This window comes from Salarias fasciatus, chromosome 18, assembly GCF_902148845.1.
Source record: "Salarias fasciatus chromosome 18, fSalaFa1.1, whole genome shotgun sequence".
Lineage (NCBI taxonomy): Eukaryota > Metazoa > Chordata > Actinopteri > Blenniiformes > Blenniidae > Salarias > Salarias fasciatus.
Genome location: NC_043762.1, coordinates 8860756 through 8882024, shown reverse-complemented (window position 1 = coordinate 8882024; position 21269 = coordinate 8860756). Strand labels below are relative to the sequence as shown.

The window sequence follows — 21269 nt, the reverse complement described above, 5'->3', positions numbered from 1 at the left end:
TTTCCTTCCTCTATCTCCTGGAACCCTGCAGGACTACATAGCTGCTTTTAACCGTGCAGTAATGCTGAATGCAGTGCGATAACTGAACACTTCAACTGTTCCCATTACTGTCATGCTTAGCATCTCACGTGCAAATTCTCTTCCTTCCTATTGGCCTGCTTCGTTCTGCTGATCTGGAATAATCTCTGTGATAAGTGACCATGTTCAGTCACACACCATAAAGTAGCAAAGAGAAATATGTCTATTTATATTTTGATGTATAAGATGTCCATGCAACAAAGAAAAAGTATGATTTTGATAATATTATGCCTAAAATGCCCAAATGAAAAAGCAGTTTCTTTCCTCGACTTGAGCTTTTTTGAGTTGTAGCTTTCTCTTGTGGAGAAACACCAAATCTGCACTGCTTAATCTTTTGTGGCATCAAACTGGTGTTCATGCTGATCCTCATAAGATAACCGCATGTCCAACCAGGAGGAGGAGTGCTGCAGCACCCTCTGCTGATGGGCTGTCTGGATATCTACTGCTTCAAACATGTAAACCAGGGATGGGAAACTTTGCTGGATCACTTTGTATGAACCAGCAAACGACATCCAATTGTTTTGCAAGCAAAGTACCCTTTCTAGAAACACAATAGCACAAAAAAACGTGTCCTTTATTTTACTTAGAAATCAAGAAGCGCATTATAAATGGATTTATTATTATGTAAATCTAGCTTTTAACTGCACAGATTCTTTTGTATGATATGTTGGAACATTATGTATGTATGGTGATGGATCATCCACTGTTATATCTATCGCCAACTGATCAAAGGTACTCCTGTCCTGGAAGACAATTGGTAAGTTACGAATAAAAAAACGAAAACAAAAACAAAAAAATTCTTGTGTATGCTTTTCAAATTATTATTACTTTCCAACAACATATACTGCAAAATCAAACTATTAAATAAATGATCAATGACGAAGGCCACGCTCTGCAAAAACAAGTATTACAAATATCAGAAATATTACAAATATTAAATGGATTGAACTAAACTCACAGCACTCCCCAGGTGAAATATGTTCCCACGGCTACGCAACAGGTTTTACTGGTGTGGATCAAACAACAATGTGCCATAAACAAAGACATGCAGAAAAAAAAAGAATGATTATTACCCATTCAGCGTCTGTAGCACTTTATTCAACTCAGGGATGACGGGCGGGTCCCAGATGAACGTGTTCTAAGATGATGATTAATACAAGAATGAATATACAAACATGTAACGTTAAAAAAGCTAACATTTATTCACTATATTTATAAGTCATAAGTGAAAGAAGGAGTCATCATGAGGGTTTCTGATTCCTGACGCTGGAGGTAAAAAGGTTCAGGTGTCAAGCATCCAGCCATCATACCAGAGAATATTCTAACACTCTGATCGCTGTAGAGATTTGAGCTTTGGTGCAGAGAAGCCTTCAGCATTTGTTCTGCTGTTTTAATAATGCTCTGCTCAGACTGTAAGTCATGCAGCAGCTTTACAGTTTGAACACCAGCACCATGCAGTGTGTCAGGAAGTGTCGGGACCACGGCTCCTCTGTGAGAGCAGGACTGGTGACGGGGCGTTTGCTTTGCTTAGCCTCCACAGGAAGCAAAGGTATTTCTTTATAAAAGTAGATCTTCTGCGGAGTAAAACCTAAAAAGGGCTAGATGCTGTGATCAGCAGCGAATTTTCTCTGCAAACGTTCAAGAAATCAACACGTTACTTATTACTTTTCTCTCCATTTTTATGAAGCGGTGTTTCTGAACCACAGAGCAAGACTCTCCTCTTTGTTTCTGAAGAAAGTTTGCATGTTCTCCCTGTTTTCTTGCACATTTGTTGAGGTATTTTTGCCTCCTCTCACAATCCAAAGACATCCAGGTAAGGTTATTAGGTGACTCTAAAATGGTTCGAGTAGATTCGGTGAATCCCTGTGATGAACCTGCAGTTTGTGAAAGGTGTACTCTCAAATTTAAACCAGTGTGCGCTGGATGTAAAACATGAATATATTGTTATGAGCAGTTATGGGGTAACACAGGAAATACACAGTCAGCTTCCAGTCTCTGTCGTCTGAGCTGCTCATGATGACTGCGAGTAAGAAAGTCCCACGCCCACATAGAGAGAAATGTCATAAAGACAGTCAATTTATTCTGTAGGCCTTTCATGCTTTCTTCATTTTTTTTTTTTATGTTGTACTTTAACATGCCGATGTTGGCTTTAGTAAAACAAACTGTATGCAGGAGTTTAATAAAGAGCAATTTAATGTTAACTTTGTGTTGTTGCATTACATTTTTCTCAGCTGAAGCTAAAAACCATTAAAATGCTTAAAAGTTAATCATCAATGAGGTCTCGGGTGTTAAATTTTGCATGAGATGCTGTATTTCACTCGGTTCGACAGTCAGTGCACTGAAGCTGAACTTTTCATTCAAACAATCCAAACGTGTGCAAATCTTCACTCTTGATTGTTGATTTTAACCAATTCAGACTCCAGTGGCTCAATCGGTACACGGTGCTGATAATCACCCCTCCGACTACAACCACTGACGCCCAAACCTTAAATAGCAGCCAAGAAGTGAAGATTTCCGAAACACAAGTAGTATTGCTTCCTTATTTATCTAAAAATATAACGTCGCTGTATTTTAATGCAGAAAGTGGTTCTGGCTGAGCATTAAAATAACATTGCAGACTTGACATACCGGAATCATATGGAGAAAATAAATCATGGTATTTGTTAAAACTGGTGAAAAACGTGTTTCATGAGTAAATGCTGTCTGAGTTCCGAGTCTTTGCGCCTCTTGTTGTTGGTATGAAAAGCTTTCCTGCTCGGGGATCGTCCAAGACAACTGTGACCCACCGAAGTGACGGATCTCTCATCCCCTTGGCGAGTACGATGGAGTCTAGACATTGTCAGAAGCCACAGATACAGCCGGACCGAGTCACACGGCCAAATATAACAGATTGCCACTTCGCTGGTGCGCTTTCACACGCTCCAGGCCGTGTTTGTGTCCTGGCGGTGGCGTTGTTAACGGACGTGTTTGTACAGAAGCCCCGCAGCTGAACGGGGCTGATGTGTTTGCTCCGGTTGAGGTTCAGGCTTGTCTCTGCACACTATGACTCAGGGTAACGCGCAGGTGTTACATTTGATTAGTCAGATGTGCGGGGACAGACCGAATACTTTCCCCAGAGTGCGATGACGTCGGTTTGAATCGATCCCCGATCCGATCACATCCTTCCCATGACCTGGAGCCCAGTTCCAGCCGGTGTTCCTCGTGGTCGCTCTAATGGAAACTCTAATCTGCTCCACCATTCCCATTGCTTTGTGATTTATACTTAGCAGGACTTTCACTCTGCTCCCAAGGCGATGCTGTAGCTTTTGGGGGAGTTTTTACCATAGAAGGAGAAGAGGAGTTTAGCATGGTTTCCTGTGGGAGGGTTCTGATTTCTCTCACTCCTCTTCTGAATCACTCTGTCTCTATTTCTCCCTGCCTCACCTCCTCTCCCTCTCTCACTCTCTCTCTCCTTTCCCCCTGTGAGACTCTAAATCTCCTCCTCTTATCGCTTTAAATCCAGAGCAAGTAGAAGTATCCCACCAAGTAAAAGCCCTTCCAAAGTCAATATTTGCAGCGATGAAGACAGTTTGGAATCATAGCGGCGTGTGCAGACGGCACCCTGTCTTGCCAAACACGTTACTCAATTCGCTGTTATCACCAAATGTCATGACGTCAGCTTGTTTTAACATCCAGATTTCCAAGAGATAAAACAGCCCCGATCTTTCATAATCTCCTGCCAAACAAAGGCCCCAGTTCTCTGCTGCTGGGCGAGGACTCTCACTCTCGTCACGTTTCCTCTGGGTGACTTCTGTGAATGTCAAAAACTCAAAACACAGAACCAACGTGAGGAAGTTCATCCGTCTAACAGAGTCAAGAGAACAACCTTGTTTTTAGCTTTCTGGGAATGTATTTTTCAATGCTTGTCAGAATTTCTTTTGCTTAGGGGCCTTTTCTGTGTCTGCATGTTCTCCCTGTGTGTAATTTGGGTTTTCTTCAGGTACAACGGTTTCCGTTCGCGGTCAGAAGACTGCAGATGAGGTGATTTGGACACTTTAAACTGGACTGTAGGCATGAATTAGAGTGTGTGACTATGCATCTACCTCTGTGTGTTTGATAAAATGACAACCTGTTCAGGAATTAAACCTCCTCCACTCAGCATCAGCAGAGACTGACACTAGTTCAGACCCAAGTTAGATGTAGCATTACAGTATATAACTTGATAGATGGGTGAAAATCCTCTCTATAAAATTCCTTAAGTCTCATCTAACACTTTTACATTTTGTTATATGTTCTTTCACTCTTTCTCAAACTTTAAAATAATGCAGAAAACAGATTATCTCATCATTTCATCCTTTATCTTCAGTGTTCGAACATGGCCAAGGTAATCAAACCAGAGAAAGAACAGAGTGAATGGGAACATGCAACGTGGAAAACAACCCATTCATCCCAGTTTAATGATCTTTGCACAACACCGGTTCTCTGAGTTTCCTTGTAATTGTTATTTTTAGACAGGGCAGCTGGCAGGGATGAGGAGAAAGTAAACAGAAAAGTCCGTCAGTGCAGATGTCTTCAGTACTTACTGTATACAGACATGGGAAATACAAAAACTCCTAAAATTCATTCAATCCTTTTCATTCTACCGGATTTGAAAACTCAGAGTGAACTTCAGGTAATAGTTGTAAACTTCTGTGTGCCTCGCAAGTCCCAGAAAACACAGCTAAATAAAGGACTGTCAAAGCAATAGTAATTAAGAGGATGTTAATTGCAGTGGACCAGTGGTTTATGTCTGTGGAGCTCGAGTGCGACGCGCCGACTGCCTGGTCTAGCTCACACGCAGACAGCTCTTTCCCCCAATTTTCTTTGGCTGGATCATTTTCCATACAGCGCTTTTTTCATCCAGCGGTAGAATGAAAACTATGTCCTTTCAAACCAAACTCTGGTATTAACATCAATTTGAACATTCCTAAGTAAGAACCCAGGCGTATAGATCGCCCAAAGGGGGAACAAAACGACTCGTGTTACTGATGTGAACAGGGACCTTTTGATGTCTGAGCTCTAGAAACTTCTTATCAGCGTTTGTCTCTGGTTTATTCCCACCTCTCCAAAAAAAAAAAAAAAAGGTCCAAACAAGGACATGGGCTGAGCAACGCCAAAACATCAACACCTCCACAGAGACATTGAGGGGTGAAGTTTAGATTAGGGAGGGAGGCGGTGGGAAGGTGGGGGGGGGGGGGGGGGGCACACAGTAAGTTATGGAGTGGCCCGGGCGGGGAGTGGCGGATGGGGTAACCACTGGGAAAGGGCTTTCACGGGGACTGAGGCTGTCTCCAAACCTCCAGTCAAGTTTAAAGCACACACAGCTTCACAGACTCTCAGTTTGCATCCTCCTCTGCTCGCTGAGCTCTGCCTCTCCTCCTCTCTCCCCCTCAACATCCCAGACAGATTTTTTTACTCCAAGAAATACAGCCTTTTTCCTCCCGAAGCCCCTCAAGACACCGAGAACCGACCGTCACCATGGAGGCCATCAAGAAGAAGATGCAGATGCTGAAGCTGGACAAGGAGAACGCCATCGACAGGGCGGAACAGGCCGAGTCTGACAAGATCGCAGCCGAGGATAAATGCAAGCTGGTAAGACCATGAAGATGAACTTCAAAGAGGGGAAATGACAGGATGGATGAACTCTGAGGGTTTATTGATCCGACAGCAGAAATTCAAAATCAGATACAAGGAAGAAATTAAAATCTTATGCATAGTATTTCAACAGAAAAGTTTTTGCAAAAAAAAAAAAAAAAAATTACATAATTTCTATTGTACTTTTCAGTCATGATTTGAAAACACGGGGTAGTGGAAGCAAATTTCCATAAACATTAAAGACAGAAACATTTGTATTAAAATAACTTTTGATCATCACTTAATCCAAAACAAAGACCGACACAGCTGAAACATGTGCAGATAGCAGAGGGGGATCAGCATGAAACGACAAGTATTTCCCAGTGGAATTACAGAAAGCAGCTGACTGTGAGCCACTTGGTGTTCGGCAGACAGAAGAGACTGAATCGCCGATCTGCAAAATCAAACAAAATACACGTAGCTGCAGAAGCTAGACACAAGAAATCAGTGTCTGCGACTCCAGCTGAGCGAGAAAATGAAAGAATTATCTCCACGTCCATATTTGGTGCTGTGCAGCTCCAGCCTCGGTCAGTCTGACGGCTCCCGGGCCGATCCACTGACAGCTCTTTGAATGACCCCACTCAAGAAAAGCAGAATCTGGGGATGTAATAAGATATCTGAGGGGTCTAAATTGGCCATCACTGCACGGCGAGAGGTGGCGTCGTCATTCCGGAACGCTGACAGAACAGAGAGCTGAGAAGGCTCGGACAAAGCCAGCATCCGTGTTGAAGCGAGTGGAAGGAATCCAGAGTCCTAATCACGTCCTCAGAGAGCACAAGGAGCGACACTTGTCAGTGGCGCTGCACATATGGACCAGAAGCTCGCCTTGTGCACGAAGAACCAGTCAGCATGAAAGCTGAGATCAGTCGGGATGGCAGAGAGACAAACAGCACCAAGAGATGCTCTTCTTTGCTATTCTTGGCACGACAGGGTGAACATCAGAGTTCACTTTGAGTAACAGAAGGTACCGAAAATACACTAAAGCCATCAGAGTGGTCTGCAGGGAGCACGAGCTGCAGACTCCAGAACAGAACTTTCCTCAAGCTCTGACAGGCCGAGTTACTCCTGATGATCCGCAGACCTCTGAGTGAATGATTCACTTCGGAGTTATTTTCTAATAATAAAATCCCTCTGATGATGATGACAGTGTTTTATTACTGGTAATGGTTAAGCTATCTTTTCATTTTTACTGACGCTAGCGGGGGAGTAGCGATGTCAGTCACTCTGTGGCCACACAGTTGTCACGTAGGTTGCCTTGAAATTATGTGCAGACATTCATTTCCCCGAGGAAGACTCGGAATGACGCCCTGTCTTTACATCTTTCAGCAGGTGAATTAAAATAGCCCCAGTTGCTCGGGGATCTTGTGAATTCTTCACAACACGGCCGCAACTCAAGACATCCCCAAAGACTGCCTATACGGTCCATCTCAACATTCAGAACACATCCTGTCAACAACCCTGGCTTTTTTTCTGAGTGCAGCTTCATTTATCCTTACAAAATGAAAAGTTGTTTAGGTTACTGACTTGCTGTCACGTCTTGCCCTCTCCCAGCTGGAGGACGAGCTGCTCGCCCTGCAGAAGAAACTGAAGGGGACGGAGGATGAGCTGGACAAGTTCTCAGAGGCCCTGAAGGATGCTCAGGAGAAGCTGGAACTCTCGGAGAAGAAGGCCGCAGATGTAAGTCTGCAATCTAACACAAGTTAGAGCCGAAAAAATATGAACAGCAACTCTGTCAACAGAAGCAAGAACAAGTTTTATTTCTCTCTGAAAGAGCTAAATCATTAGAGGATATGCTATTTGTGCTCGGTTTAACTTCTGTCCTCTGAAACAGAGAAAGAAAATGTCTTTCCTGATGAAGCTGTTTCTATAGAGACCAAACACAAATCAACACAGATGTTTAGAAACACAATACATGTATTCCAAGAATAAACTATAACTATAACTATAACTATAACTATAACTATAACTATAACTACAACTATACAAATAAGAAAATCAACTTTGAAAACACGAAACTCTTCCACTGAAAACAGTCCTGCTCCTCAGCTTCTACAGAAATAAACAGTTAATTTATAATTAATAAAAAAATAACCGTGGTCTTCTAACCCAGATTGTGCTGAGACTAACCAACTTACTGCTGGCTCGCTGAGGCCTGTGAGTGAGCTATTTCTCAAGCACAGACAAAAACTTGGCCAGCCTGTAGTCGACCAGGAATTTCAGGAATGCAGCTTAAGCAAACAGAGAAGCCCATACTGCAGCGACTAATGAAATCAATGCTTCAGACTTTCTGAGGAGGCATATCTTGTGTCCTCCTCTGGATGGCCTCACAACAAGCGCCTACGAGTGGCCACCAGGGTTTTAAAGCATCTTTGTCCATGTCAAAGAGCTCAAAGAAAAATTATCTAGTAAAAAAAAAAAAAATCAGTGTCATAATCTGTTAAAATATGTTAATTTATGTATTCAGAGTTCTTGCATTCTTGATAAATTACTTTCACTCATACATAACCTATTATCTATGTAAAGATCACAAGTCTCTCTTCAGTATTCTCAGCAAGTTGAATTGTTATTCAAAAATCACAAAATTACTACCTTATATGTTGCTGGGGTTTTTGGTTTATTGTTTGAGTGAGTAATGGGATTTAAGTTGATGGAGGTAAACTGAATGGAATCCCAGCGATTTAATCACATGCAGTTAAAAAGTATTTTGTACTTGAGAATGCTGTGCTTTTACCTGAACTTGGGTATATTTTGAGCAGTGGGCCTTGCAAGTTTTGTAGATGTTTTGTCTCATAGAAAGTGGATCTTTAGTTCAGGTTTGGCTTTGGCGAGTCTTTCTTTTTCTTTTAGGTACTCTGGATTCCTCCCACAGGTATAGTATCTGCTTAAATTTGTGTGTGACCTGTGTTATTCCACTGCTGGACAGCAGAACGGCCCAGCATGTACCCCACCTTCGCATACTTCAGGAGCAATTTTAGGACTTTGTTCACCTCTTTTGGTAAATATTCTGACCTATAACAGCTTCCCACAGAAGTTGTAACTGATGAGTTCCTGCATTAACTAGAGAGGTAATAACAGATGACGGATTGAATTAGATATTACAAATCCAGTAAAACATCTGTTACTACTGACTGTGTAATAACACAATATTTAGAATCAACTAGAAGACAGTACAGGAATCCATCCATCTTCTTTACTGCCTTAGCCTGTGCAGGGTCGCGGGGCGGTGGAGCTGAGAACATGCAAACTCCACACAGAAAGGCCCGTCTAGTGATTGAACTCAGACTTCATCGCTGTGAGGCCAGAGCATGAGCCACTGCACCACCGTGCGGCCTTACTTCAGTAATCCCAGTGGGATTCTCTTTACAGCTTTGCTCCACACAGCATATTGAAATAATATCATATTTAAATATCAAAAAAGTCATAATAAAATATCAATATGTACCTTGTTAATAGTGAATAGATATATACATATAAATATAAAAGGTTTTATCAGGAAAAAAAAACTAATCATCTTTGTGGCATTGTTTACTGTGGATGTGAGAACATGCATTCTCTCTTTACAAATAAAACTGGTAACTTCCTCTGTTTAATAAAGATAATGGGACATTTTTATAGTATCTGGAACTCCACTTGTCATAATCAGAGGTAATTTCTGAACCATTTCCTCACTGCGAAGTTCCTTTTTTTTCCAACTGTGTCCTTATTAGACCTCATAACACATAATTTGTTTCTCCCATCACCTCTTCCTCTTCTTGCTCAGGGCGGGTTTCAGTTTGACTGTGACACGGAGACAGGAAGAGCGGAATGCTCCAGCAGGGGGCGCTGCAGCAGCAGCAGTGCGTCTGGCCTCCACCCTATGGCTGCTGCTGTGGCTCATGTCTGCAACTAAATCAATTTACATTCCAAACCACTGCAGGTCAACAACCCCCCTATTGAGGGGGATTAATTCCTCAACACCCCACCCATAGCCCCCCCTTTTTTAGGAAGTAACCCCATTCTCCTCCTGTTACATTTTACCTATTTCACTTTTACGCACGAGGAAACACATTTTCAACCCTCACACACGAAACCGTAACTAATCATACTTTATGAGCTGCGTAGACATGATTCATAACAATATCTGAAACACACAAGTGACTCAGGCAGCACCCTTCCTCCGCTTCCTTTTGGCAAAAAAAAAAGGAAAAAAAAAAAAAGCGCAACCTTGCGTTTGCCTTATAAGTCCACAATGGATCGTGCGTAAAGTTGCGTTACACACCTCTTTTGTGTAGGAAAAGAGCAGTCCCTTCCCCTCCTAAATCCTGTGATGTCATCTGAGACAGGCTTCAGCACAGGATTGGAGGATCTCGACATAAATTTCCTGAAAACTCCCTGCCCTTTTTTTTCTTTCTTTCCTCATCCCTCCCCAGCACGTCTCTGATTTCCTGTCCGAGGGAGAGAGAGAAAAAAAGTTTTCACCGGAGCTTTCAAACTCCTGATCAATAAGTCCCGGACAGAGACGGCCGCTTCGGACCTGCTGCGTTTTACTTTTTATAAGTTTTAAGAAGAAACAAAAAACCGAAAGCGATCGCAACAATGGAGGCGATAAAGAAGAAAATCCAGGCGCTCCAGCACCAAGTTGATGAGGCAGAAGAGAACACACTGGCGGTACAAAGGGAGTTGGAAGTTGAACGGGAACAGCGAGAAAAAGTGAGAGAAACCCTCATTTTAACCACTTTTTAGCGCATTTTTTCCTTTAAGTCATGGACTCGCACTTATGGGCGCGTCTTTCCTGGTTATTGGATGTTTTCCTTTTGGGTTTTCATTGTTCGGCTTCAAATTGCGGCTGGAGTCCACTCCCAGCTCGTCCCGGGTGGTTTTTGAAAGCGCAAAAGTGTGCGCTTATGCGCGGATTGGATCAGTTTGGGTTGGATTTGGCTCTTTATTTGTGTGTGCCAGTGTGCTTCCGTACAGTCGTGTCAATAGACAAGTTGAGACATAATTGTAGCGACATTCCTTTGCAGACTTTTGTTGAGCTGTTACCTAACGTCAACCCGCCCCATATCCACCCTGCACCAACACCTAGAGACCAAAAACTCACTGTCCTTTTATTTCTGTCCTTTTATTTCAGCCTCATGCTTCAGATCTGTCTAGATCATTGATTAAAAATCTGGAATCTCCCCTTTTAAGAGATCTGGAAATGCCTTCACCTTGCTGTGTCTCAATGAAAAGCTCCTCTCCCACCTTTTTGAACATTTTTTTTTTGACTAAATCGGATTGGACACTTTGTGACTGGCAGTCCTTCGTCCTCCTCTTCAGCTTCCTCACAGGAAGAGGAGAGCTGGCCTGGCTATCTGTGATATCAATCCCGCAGGAAACGGCGGAGCCGGAGGAGCAATCTGTTGTCCCCGCAAACATGCCGGGTGAAAAGAGTCCAGCCAGCTGTGCCATTTCACAGAACGAGAGAGAGAGAGAGAGAGAAAAAAAAAAGCTCCGCTATCTTTCGTCAGCATGTTTTCAAAGCATCTGGTCAAAGTCCAGAACTCTTCCTGGTGTCTCTAAGCGAAACTCACCGCAGAGAAAATCTCAAGGAATAGATCATCAGCTTGACCTCTAACCTTTGATCCCTGTGTTTTGCCTCAGGCCGAGGGCGATGTGGCATCCCTGACCCGCAGGATCCAGCTGGTGGAGGAGGAGCTGGACCGTGCACAGGAGAGACTGGCCACAGCCCTGCAGAAACTGGAGGAGGCCGAGAAGGCGGCGGATGAGAGTGAAAGGTGAAGCCTGTACATCCACATCTTCAGATTATGTTCCTGGAAGCCAAAAGAAGCGGGTTTTGACACATCTTAGCTTGTTATAACTGTCAAAATGCTTCAGTAAGCGCCATCGTGAAGCAGGTTATGCTCAGTTTCTCTCACATCCGGACAGTGTTCCGTTTGGCTTCCTCATCGCCGCACAGGCCGAGCAGATGCACAGAACTGACCTCACTAAACCAGCCTCGTCTCCATTGGCTGCTAGCAGTGACACCATCTTGATGGAATGTGTTATTCATTCCCTTACAAGTACATTTCTTAAGGTTTGTAAAAGGGAATCTTATAATTGTCTGAAGAAGTGGAGAAACTTTCCCTCCTCACCTTCGCCCAGTGATTAAAAAAAAATCATTAAAAACCAGTTTTTGCTGTGTGGAATGGAGATGTGTTGCAAAGTGGTGGAATCTAGAACTCTAGTCAAAGAAATAAGGATTTGACCTCAAACATTGAACTGAGAAGTTCTCCAGATACCCTTTAACTTGAATACCATGAGTGTTTTTGTGGCTATATCCAACTCGACGTTTTGCTTTTCTCGCCATCAGAGGCATGAAGGTGATCGAGAACCGAGCCATGAAAGACGAGGAGAAGATGGAGATTCAGGAGATCCAGCTCAAAGAAGCCAAGCACATTGCCGAGGAGGCCGACCGCAAATACGAGGAGGTGCGGAAGCTCGGATCCGATTTCAAATCTAGGTTGTATTTTTTTTATATTTGTGCTTGGGTGTAATTTTCTGACGTTTCTGTCATCAGGTGGCTCGGAAACTGGTGATCCTGGAGGGCGAGCTGGAGAGGGCGGAGGAGAGGGCAGAAATCGCTGAACTGTGAGCACGAATATGCATGCAGACGTAGTCCTTCAACATACTGAAGATGAAGCGTTCACTAAATAAAAACCCACCCCGGTCTGTTTCCTCAGTAAGTGTGGCGACTTGGAGGAGGAGCTGAAAAATGTCACCAACAACCTGAAGTCCCTAGAGGCTCAGTCTGATAAGGTGAGCTCAGAAAGCCACTCCGCACATCTCAAATTGAAGCTTACTGCAGAATACATTCAGATGATTCCTTTTTTTGTTGCATTGAAATGTGCGATTCTTATATTTTCCCATGTAGTACTCTGAGAAAGAAGACAAATACGAGGAGGAGATTAAAGTGCTGAACGACCGACTTAAGGAGGTACGTTCAAGTCTGCGTCTTCTACCTGTGGAATCTCATCTAAGTGTATTCTGGATGGTTGATGTTGCCTCTTGTTTCGCGAAGGCTGAGACCCGTGCAGAATTTGCTGAGAGGACAGTGGCGAAGCTGGAAAAGTCCATAGACGACTTAGAAGGTACGTTTCATTCATTCTCAGTCCTACTCTGCTTCTTTACCTGCATTTAAGATCTTAAAATCTGATCTCTCTGGTTTCTTTTCTTTTCCCTTCTGGTTTCCTGACATGGGCCACTCTGCATTTTCCTCCTCCTCCTCCTCCTCCTCCTCCTGCTGCTGTGGTTGCTCCGCCCCCTTTCTCTGACCTTTGTCCTGCAGATGAACTGTACACTCAGAAGCTGCGATACAAGGCTATCAGCGAGGAGCTGGATCATGCCCTCAATGATATGAACACCTTGTAGTTCTCCAGACAGCATGAGGCGTTTTCACTTTCCCTCCGCCACACCTCGGAAGCACTTTGCGTCTTAATCTTTATCTTTGCTTTCACCGCTCCTTTCTACTTTTGCACTGGACTGAAACTCAATAAAGGTATTTTTCTCTTTTACGCCGTCTTCTGTCATTTCACTTATGCCGACTCTTCACTTTGCAGCAGCTGTTAACTGTCAGTGGTTTGAGCATTTATTGGTTCCTTTGTGCTGATCTCACCGGAAGTGGGTTTGCTCATTGCACCGACGTGATTGCGTTTTTATATCTGTGACTACTTTTTTTTTTTATTGCAGAGAACCTATCAAAGGCAAAAGAGGAAAACATAGGCATGCACCAAGTCCTGGACCAAACACTGCTGGAGCTCAACAGCTTGTAAAAAAGGCCAAGAAGAGCATCAAGCACAAACAAATTTAAAACAACAACAAAAAAAAAAACATCATTTCTTTTGTAAAAGATATTTTCTACATGCCATCCAATCTCTGTAACTTCACTCCTGTCTGTGGTTGTTAATCACATGTGCCCCTTTTTATATATTTATGGTTCTTTTTGTTTCTTTTCTAATTTTTAAAATGGTTTCGGGTCCAAATGATTTCAGTTTCAGTGCTGGAAAAATTTTTTTTGGTGTAAAACAAAACTCTAAGCACAAATAAAACTGATCATGATCATGGTGATGTTGCTCATGATGTAACTTTTATGATTAACCAGCTGTGTGTCATCTGCGTTATGCATGTGCTGCTGTGCGCACGTATGAGTGTCCTCGAGGCAATTTCAACACTCGGCTATAAACTGTACCAGGAGGAAGGGAAAAAAGGAAAAAACGCTACAAGTGCAAACCTGCAGAGTCTTCACAGAACGCTCTCTGGTAAGACTGCCAATTTGTTGCTTCTGGGTTCCATGTAACTCAGCTTGTCATTTAAACACAGTAAATAACAATACACTGGAAGGGGAATGTTTAAGATTTAAGTGTCATGATAAAGTATGAATAACTAAGATTTCTCATGAGACTGGTGGAAATAATTTCAAATTGAGTGAGTGAAATCCGTTAATCAGGGATGTCAAGCGTTTAATCTTGAATAGGTGGTCAACTACTGCCATAATAACCTTTTAAAGTTTGAAAAAGCATATTGTAACTAAATCAAACCAATTTCTGCAACCTCAGCATAAAGCCAATTTTGATTTAATATAATCATAATCCAGCACAAATAACTCCAGTATACAGGTGTTACTGTATTCATAACACACATTAAAAAAAAAAGAAGACGCGATGTTCCAGTAGTAGGCTCAGTATTATGAGTTCATTAATTTGCTTATTGTTGTTGATAAATGTCATTGGCCATGCAGAGGATTAACAGTCCATATCGGGGCCTTCCTGTGCAGAATTTGCATGTTCTCCGTGCAAATGTGTCTTTGGTTTTGGGATTAAACACATGACAGTGATGAAGCAGCATAGATGCCACAAAGTGCCTGGTTTTCTCACTTCTTCATAGGATCGGGGCCGCACAAACTCGTTTACCATATAGACATTCACATGGACATATCGATACTGCAAATACACACAATGCCATTTACACACCAGTCAAAAACCCACTTCATGTAAGTTAAAATAACGCAGAGACAGACAATCACTGGACTTCCAAACCAAAGCAAGGCAAGAGAACCATTCAGACACAAGACGATGCATGAGGAGAACATGCAAACTCCACACAGTCAAACCTGATCTGTCACTTTGAGAAATGAGTGCTAACCACTACAGCACAGCGTGGTGAGGATCCCATTTATCCATGTAAACGCATTTGCATGTGTTTGGTACGCACTGCCCGCTTCACTTCTGCTGGGTGATACGATCTGATATCACGCCTTTCGCAATAGAACAAGTTTAGTTCTGCCCACATGTTTGTCATGGTGGTTTTAGCTTGAAATAGGGGCTGCGCTGTACTGTGCTGCTCTCCGCTCCTGCCTCACAGAAAGGGGTCCTGCAGTTTGCAGGTTCTTCTTGTTGTATGTGAGTTTTCTCAGGACTCTTTCTGCCTTGTCGTGCATGTTCACTTAAGATTGTGACACAGAGGTGTGTGTTTTTTGTGTGTTTCTCTGTTTGCATCTATTCCTAGTGTAAGCTGAGAAAGCCTCCAGAATTTATGACAAATTAACCTGGAATGGATTTAGAATTTAATTTTTATGGAGACCTCTTATCACATCGTCAAATGATCATTTAGCTTCTGGCCTGATAGATAAGCCTTAAAAAGTCATTACAAAGCAGATGAAAGCATGAGCCACGTTCTGGAATGTGTCTAACTGCAGGGATGTCAACCCCGATGTTGCTATGGACACCAAACAATACATCTTGCATATATAAATGAAAGTCAGAGTCTATCTTAACAACAATACAATAACTTGCAATTGTGGAGACATTGCCCAAAAAAAAAAGAGAGAGGAAAAAGACTATAGAAGAAAAAACATGAACAGCAGTCTAAGGAAATGTATCACACAATGAGCAGTCAACACAGAGGTCCTTTTCTTAAAAAAAAAAAAAAGAGTAGATAGTTTAGCAGGATAATATTTATGTATCAGCTTAAAGGTCACTTCTTTCACTTTATTAGTGAGCAGATACTTCTAAGTTAGATTCCAGGTGTTACGTCATTCCAGGTCAGGGTCAAACCCTACAGCTGGAACAGTACAACCACACACACGCACACTTACACACACTTCCATTCACACCTAGGATGTTGATTTAGTAGGGTTATGGCTGATGATATTTTCATATGGATTTAAGCTGATGAAGAAGATAGCTTAATATTAGAAAATATTTGTCAATTTAGGGTCATCGATGAGCCTCACATGTATGTCACTGGTCTATGTGTGAAATCAGAGTCTCCGGAGGAAACCCACACACTTACAGAGAGAAAATGTAATGTTCACACAGAGAGAGCCTGGCCAGTTTCATACATAACACATATCTGTGTCTGAAAAGTGGCAGGAACAAGAATGAACCTATATGATATTTCAAGTTTTCATTTTTTAATTGAAAAATAAATACATTTTTAAAACATATTCTAAATCCCCTTCATGCATTTTCATCAGCTGATTTCTCATTTATGGCCTTTCACCTGACTCAGGCAGGCACACACCACGTGCTCCCCACCAGAGGTGAACACGCCTGCGAGATTATTCCGTGCCAGCAGGGGGCAGTATTATTCCAGACCAGCAGGAGGCGGTATTATTTCAACATGACCTGACTGCTGACTGTAGGGCCACTTCCGGTACAGGCTCCACTCTCTCAAAATTAATGAATCATAAGCCACTTTTCGGCATTTTACAGGGACTATGAACAATCAAGCACTGTCCGCAAAATAAAGAAGGCTGAAAATACTTTGGCTAAATGTGTGGAAAATAATTTGTATTTTTTTTTATTATTATTTTGCACATATAGTCAAAACAATCTGACTATGTGCAGGGGAGCGAAAAAAGCCAAAAGGCTTGTACAAATGCCGCTCCCGCACAAACTCAAGGTAAAAAAATGTACATGGAAAAATGTCATGAAGTCCACCACAAAAATGAAAAAAAAAAGAAAGAGAAAAGAAAAGGAAAACAAAAACAAGAAGAGATCCTACAAAATAAACAACGAATAAACAAAACAATCTAAAGCAATCCCTATATATCATGTATAAGTCGTTGAGTTTGGATTAAGTCAGATATTGTAGAATTAAAATGTTCTTTAAGTTTCTTTTGTAGTTGAACATGGACGAAGATGCTTCTAATAAGTCCAGATGCATATTCCACATTTTAGGTCCATTAAATCTGAGCAAGAACTGCTCACGATTTCTCTTGTATAAGGGTAAGTGCAAACCAGGAGCCTGTCTTGTGGCACAATTGTGAAATTGGTTATTAAAGGAAAAGTAGAGTTTGATGTGAGTCGGCCAGTCAGAATCATATAGAGAGCTCTGTACACAAATATACGGTACATGTGAAAAAAGTGTTAATGTCAAAAATATTTAACAAGTTAAATTTAATAAACAAAGGTGTAGTACTCGTAGCATTAGATTCTGAGTAAGTAGCAATTCTCAAGAATCGCTTCTGTAGAATGTGAATTTTGTTAAGGTAGGTAGTGAAAGTATTTCCCCACACAACATTACAATATGTCAAGTAAGGATAAATCAGACTGTAATAAAGAGTAGATAAACACCTAGTATGAATCAAATGCCTTATTTTACTTGCAATCCCAATAGACTTTGATATCTTTTTGCATACATGCTCAATATGTTCTTTCATATGCTCAATATGATTTAATTTATCATCAATCCTCACACCAAGAAAACTGGTTGAGTTCACTCTCGTCAGCTCTTCATGACTAATGCAGATTTTTATTGAATCATTGTTGTATTTTTTATTTCCTGCAAATAGCATGAAATTTGACATTTTAACATTTAGTGTTAGCTTGTTTGCTTTAAACCATTCAGAATAATTGGAAAGATCACGATTGAGCTTCTGTATCAGCACATTTAGATCACGGTTAGATGCGAGTAGATTTGTGTCATCAGCAAAGAAAATTGGAAAAGCATCAGCAGAGACAGAAGCAAAATCATTAATGTAAATAATAAATAATAGGGTCCCAAAATTGACCCCTGTGGTACACCACAGATGATAGGATTCGTACTTGAGTTGAGATTGTTCATACATACATATTGTTTTATGTTTGTTAAATAATGACAGAGCCAATTATTGTCTTTGAGCCCATATTTATGTATATGTATAAATTATTTTTTTCTCTTTCTTTTCGCCACCCTCATAGCTCTGTAAATTTGTGTTATTATGCCACGTTACTGGAAATGATATGATATATTTTGTTAAATGTTCATTGTGTTTAATATTTGATTAAATAAATAAAATCCTAAATTAATAACGAAATGTGACAAGAGCACAAGGGAAAGCCTAACAGGTCTGCAGCTGGACGTCTCTCGTTGCTTTTGATGTTTTTCCTTTTTAAAACGAAACAACTTGATTAGATAATGGAGGATATTTGCTTCACCGTTCAGTAATGAGGAAATCACAAGTATATGCTTAGACATGAGCCACACCACACATCTATTCATACAGAAGCTTCTCAACAGTACAGAGCAACAGTTACCTGCCTTTCTCTTGAGAAGCCCACATTTTACCTCCAATAACTTCACAGCTTGTACAATAATAAAAAAAAGAAAATGTTGAAGGAACCTCTCACGACAAACTATATATTAAATATAGTTTCTTTAATATAATTTGTTCAGTTTGTAGTTTCAAACTGTCATTTGCTATTTTTCACCACTAAAAATGCATCCAGCTCTAACTATGAGCATTGCCTCTTTAGAGCCATATTCTGTGTTCTTGGTACTCTCTTTTTCTTTTTGAAAGACACGCATTTCATTTTAGTCTTCCCATTTCCTGCATACTGCAGACAGGAAGTTTAGGTTCAAATAGCCAACATCCTGTAAAATTTTAAAATCACATTTTTTTGCCTTTCTTAAATAAACAATGAACCTAAGAGCTAATCTTACATGTAAACTTGGTAGTTTACATAATAGATTAAATGCTGAATGATCTATATTTAAGACATAATTAAAAGTTTCACCTTTTAAAATGACAAGGGCTTTGTGAGCATGTGAATCCTTAGAGAAAAGTTGATTTCCTTATTGATTGATTTCAATGATTAAGTTCAAAAGAAGAGGATATATATTATTGAGATACATTCCACACAAGGGGATGTATTTCAAGCATTCTTTTTAAACCACGATGATGATTGGTTGTGGCTATAACCCCCCCCCCCCCCCCCCCCCCCGCCCCCCCTTTCAATACAGCTACTGTAATGTCCTCTCTTCGCCGCTGTCTGAGGTGAAGTACAGAACTATTGTAACACAACAGGATGCATCATTCCAAAATATGACATTTAAGTTGATCTCAAGTTGCTCAATCATTCCTGATGTCCTCCTGGTCCAGATGGGTCATCTGCTTCGGACTGATTCTGCCTCTATCCTGTCTTGAATGTGGAAAAGGCCAGATCACTGTCAAGTAACCCACCAGGAGGCCACAGGCTCGAAGCATCAGTTTGTCGTCCAGATTTTCTCCATTCAGGGTTTCAGAAACATTGTCTTCATCGTAGTAATCATCTTGTGCCAGCTTCAGCTTAATTTGTAGTAAGTGTGTTTTATTTTACAGTGACCAGCATTATAATATTGTTGCGTTTCATCTGTACTCAACATTTCATCTTTGAAACTCAACTTTTTGTTTTGCACGCCTCAATAAGGTTTTTGCTTGACTGCAAAGGAAATCTTGAATGTTAATACAAATATGCTGCATGGACCTTCGAGGCGTGCAAACTGACCAAGTGGAGATATAGAGTCAGATCAACATGATACTACTCCAAAGCTATAACTTACTTTTGTTCTCATCCTTTTGAAGTTTTTCTTTTGAATTTTTTTTTTCAGGAAAAGACAGAGCCTTACATGTCCTTGTAACTTTCTCCTTGAGTTTGACTCTATCCTAATTTTGAGAATACATAAAACCACTCTTCAAAGCCAGATTAGCTTCCAGTGCTAACAAGAAATGTGGCTGTAGTGACATTTGAAAACTGTAAGAACATCAAGTCAGTGTTAACTACATAGCAAACTTTTTCTTGAATCCGAATTGTACATTTTTGATGGACATGGGAATAACTTATTTGCTGACATGTAAGATTTAGTTTGCTTCTAAGAAATGAAGCTATTAAAGTTAATTACAATGACCACAAGCTTTTCTGACTAAACAATAGACCGTTGGGTGGGGAAATAAAAAAAAGGGAAAAATAAACTTCACATTGGGATTTGGATGACTGAAAACAAAAGGAGAGTAATTCATTGGAATTTTTTTTGTCATTGGGTCTCTGAACATCAAAGAACTGCAGACACACAAAAGAACCACTAGGTGGAGGAATATGACCATATGAGACAGCTGCTTCTTTTAATTTAATTCTCTTTTCTATCTGAGGTTCTCTTCAATTCACAGGTGAAGTTCAGTATTCTTTTAACAGCATCCACCTCCCTAATATTCTGAATCCTAGGATGAGAGAAGTTCTGGTACAGCTTGCTTCACTTATGTTTGCACTGCAATTTATTAAAGCAAAAGAATTTTGTATGTGCATTTTCCCATTGGAATCAAGCCTGGAATGTGGATCAACCACCCAACAACTCTTGCAGGGTTTCAGCTGTGTCTTTCAGGTCTTTGTCTTTCTGCAAGAAGAACCATCACCCCAGCCTAAGATCCTGAGTGCTTTGGAGCGGACGTTCATCCAGGATGTACATTGTTGCATTAATCTTACCCTCTACCCTGAATTGCCTCCCCACATCATGATGCTTTACCATGCAGGTGGCTGTGGCTTGGTTGGGAGTGTGAGTCAATCTGAGGGTGTCAGGTTCAGTTCCAGTTCCATTTGTGTCCACAGTTTAAGGTATACTTCAGCTAAACACAGGTCTGGAGTGTCTTGCATGGCATCCGATATCAACAAGACACAATAACAATTGAACAAAAGGTTTTTAATAGTTAATATAAGCAGGGCCAAGCAGTGCCTGGCATAAACATTGAGAATAATAATACTGTAATATTCATAATAATACAGATTAAATTGTAAAGAGGAAAAGTTATATCCCTGTGTGCTTCTGGTGAAAAAAAAAACGCATTTAATATCATAATTTCTGGAAAATTTAATCTTGCTTGTCGCATTGGACTTTCTGATGTCCGGTTATGGTCTCGCGAGCCGCGTGTTTGAAACGTGAAACCGCTGTTTTAAGGCAAAAACCTGAAAAAGATGCCTTCATTATCATCTGTACGATTCACTTTCCGGCGACCTGTGATTTTCTCCCCAGTAGAAAAAAGATTTGTAGTGACACAGCTAGAAAATACAAAGATCATTATAAGTGAAACGGACTCCAAACCAGACAGTGGAAAGCGCTGATATAATCCGTTCAGTCATCATGAAACTAATGAACTCCTATACGGGATTTATTCGAATTGGAAAACATCCTCCAACCCATGAAGGCATCACCACAGTATCCTCGAGGAGGCTTCAGCCAATCAGAAAGCGTCTGACCGGTCACATGTCAAACCGACTAGTAAATTACGA

The 21269-nt window shown here is 41.1% G+C and overlaps 1 protein-coding gene across 3 annotated transcripts; it reads left to right on the top strand.

Annotated features, from left to right (window-relative positions):
- Positions 1-5415: 5415 nt before the first annotated feature.
- LOC115405014 (tropomyosin alpha-1 chain-like) lies at positions 5416-13813 on the top strand. 3 transcript variants are annotated; one of them, XM_030114411.1, is made up of 9 exons: positions 5416-5688; positions 7282-7407; positions 11353-11486; positions 12062-12179; positions 12269-12339; positions 12432-12507; positions 12623-12685; positions 12770-12839; positions 13037-13262. In XM_030114411.1, exons 1-9 carry the CDS (start codon positions 5575-5577, stop codon positions 13117-13119), a joined length of 855 nt encoding a protein of 284 aa, XP_029970271.1. In that variant the 5' UTR covers positions 5416-5574; the 3' UTR covers positions 13120-13262. The 3 variants fall into 3 exon arrangements, with proteins under 3 accessions (XP_029970271.1, XP_029970269.1, XP_029970270.1); XM_030114409.1 differs by lacking the exon at positions 13037-13262 and adding an exon at positions 13438-13813 and having other exon boundaries at positions 5427-5688; XM_030114410.1 differs by lacking the exons at positions 5416-5688; positions 7282-7407; positions 13037-13262 and adding exons at positions 10115-10419; positions 13438-13813.
- Positions 13814-21269: the final 7456 nt, after the last annotated feature.